The 1,832-nt window shown below is 38.5% G+C and overlaps 1 protein-coding gene across 1 annotated transcript in view; it reads left to right on the top strand.

Moving 5' to 3' along the window:
- The first annotated feature begins 425 nt into the window (after positions 1 to 425).
- Positions 426 to 1,832, top strand: part of LOC111453808 (purple acid phosphatase 5-like) — a 3,063-nt gene continuing 1,656 nt past the window's right edge. The window contains exons 1-5 of the mRNA XM_023095047.1: positions 426 to 726; positions 819 to 1,025; positions 1,106 to 1,217; positions 1,309 to 1,535; positions 1,622 to 1,760. Of these exons, the coding sequence (XP_022950815.1) occupies positions 565 to 726; positions 819 to 1,025; positions 1,106 to 1,217; positions 1,309 to 1,535; positions 1,622 to 1,760 (847 nt within the window). The 5' untranslated portion in view covers positions 426 to 564. The remainder of the gene's footprint in view (positions 727 to 818; positions 1,026 to 1,105; positions 1,218 to 1,308; positions 1,536 to 1,621; positions 1,761 to 1,832) is intronic.

The following is a 1,832-nucleotide window of genomic DNA, read 5'->3' on the forward strand; positions in this document are numbered from 1 at the left end:
AAAAAAAAAAAAAAAAAAAAAAACATTTTTCATACATTAGAAATAAAAAAAAAAATGTTGTGCGGTTCCTATGCTTGCTTGAAAATGTCGGCAACATTTTCTACAAATGCCCCATTATAAACAATTACTTCCAGTGTTCACGTGTGATTACTATTAATAAATTAAATTATTTAAGCTTTTTCAACATTAACATAAAATTAATGAAATTGATGAATTCTGGCTCATAATGTTTAAACCTAATCTTTGTATTTACGAGTTTAATTTGGTAATTTAATATAATTAAAGTTAAATATCCATCATTCAATTTAATTACCGGCTGGCATTTTCTTGTTTTAGTTTTTATGAATTAATATCCAAAATAGAAACGAATATTCGGAAGTGTTTACGTATAAGACCACCCGTTGTACCGTTCATGCACTGGCTATAAGCAATTTACTTTATTTATTTATTTGTTTTGGGAACAGGGCAAGTTATCTCTTTACCTATAAAATTGGAAGTAATTATAGTTTGGTTTTACCTCGAAAGCCCTTCATTCTTCGGCTCCCCTCATCCAATTGCCCTGCCATGGCTGCTGGTTCGGAGCTCGTTTCTCTGCTTCTATTGCTCTCTATTGCTAATCTCTGCAATGGAGGCATTACCAGTAGATACACGAGAAAACTTGAAGCTTCTGTCGATATGCCTGCAGAAGCTTTTCCCCCGCCCGGCGGTTACAACGCGCCAGAACAGGTCTTGCCCAATCGAAACTCGATCTCGAAGGATTTCAGATGCTATCTTTTTTCGGCAGTTTTTTTTTTTATATTGCTTTGGTGAATTTGCAGGTCCATATAACACAGGGAGATCGTGATGGCAGAGGCGTTATAATTTCTTGGGTGACGCCATTGTCGCCTAAACCTAATGTTGTTAGATATTGGGCAGCGGATTGCGATGAGAAACATGCCGACGAATGTCAAGCTAGAACCACTACTTACAAATATTACAATTACACTTCCGGATTTATCCACCACGCCACCATTAAGAATCTCAAGGTTCGTTCTCTTCTCGTTCTGGTCTTTGAGTCTTGTGCCTTTTCCTGATTTCCAGTTTGGTTTCGAAAATTGTATCGCAGTACGGCACCAAATACTTCTATGAGCTTGGGAGTGACAATGTGACGCGTCGGTTTTTCTTCACAACGCCTCCCATGGTTGGTCCTGATGTCCCGTACACATTCGGCATCATTGGTAATAGTTTGTCGCTTTCTTCCTCGCACATGATTCGGTCGCATCTTCCTGTTTTGCTTAATCGGCATCAGTAATTGCATTATCTCCGCAGGCGATCTTGGACAGACTTATGATTCGAATCAAACGTTTGAGCATTATTATTCAAATTCTAAGGGACAAGCTGTGCTGTTCGTCGGAGATCTTTCTTATGCCGACAATCATCCGTTTCACGACAATAGGAAGTGGGATACATGGGGTCGATTTGTCGAGAAGAGCACTGCGTATCAGCCGTGGATTTGGACCGCCGGTAACCACGAAATGGATTTTGCTCCAGAAATTGTAAGAACATAACATAACAGAACAAGAACATTTATATCTTCTAATTCTACTTGAATTTTCAAGCCAATTTGACTTCGTTGTTTCAGGGAGAAAAAACCCCTTTTAAACCTTTTACGCGTCGGTATCACGTCCCTTACAGATCAGCACAAAGCACATCTCCTCTCTGGTATTCCATCAAGCGTGCATCTGCCTACATTATAGTCCTTTCTTCTTACTCTGCTTACGGTATGTGTTGATTGATTGATTTGTGATTTGGGTGTTCAATTACTGTAAAAAAAAAAAAAAAAAAAAAGCTCA

Source organism: Cucurbita moschata, unplaced genomic scaffold, assembly GCF_002738365.1.
Source record: "Cucurbita moschata cultivar Rifu unplaced genomic scaffold, Cmos_1.0 Cmo_Scf00015, whole genome shotgun sequence".
Classification (NCBI taxonomy): Eukaryota; Viridiplantae; Streptophyta; class Magnoliopsida; order Cucurbitales; family Cucurbitaceae; genus Cucurbita; species Cucurbita moschata.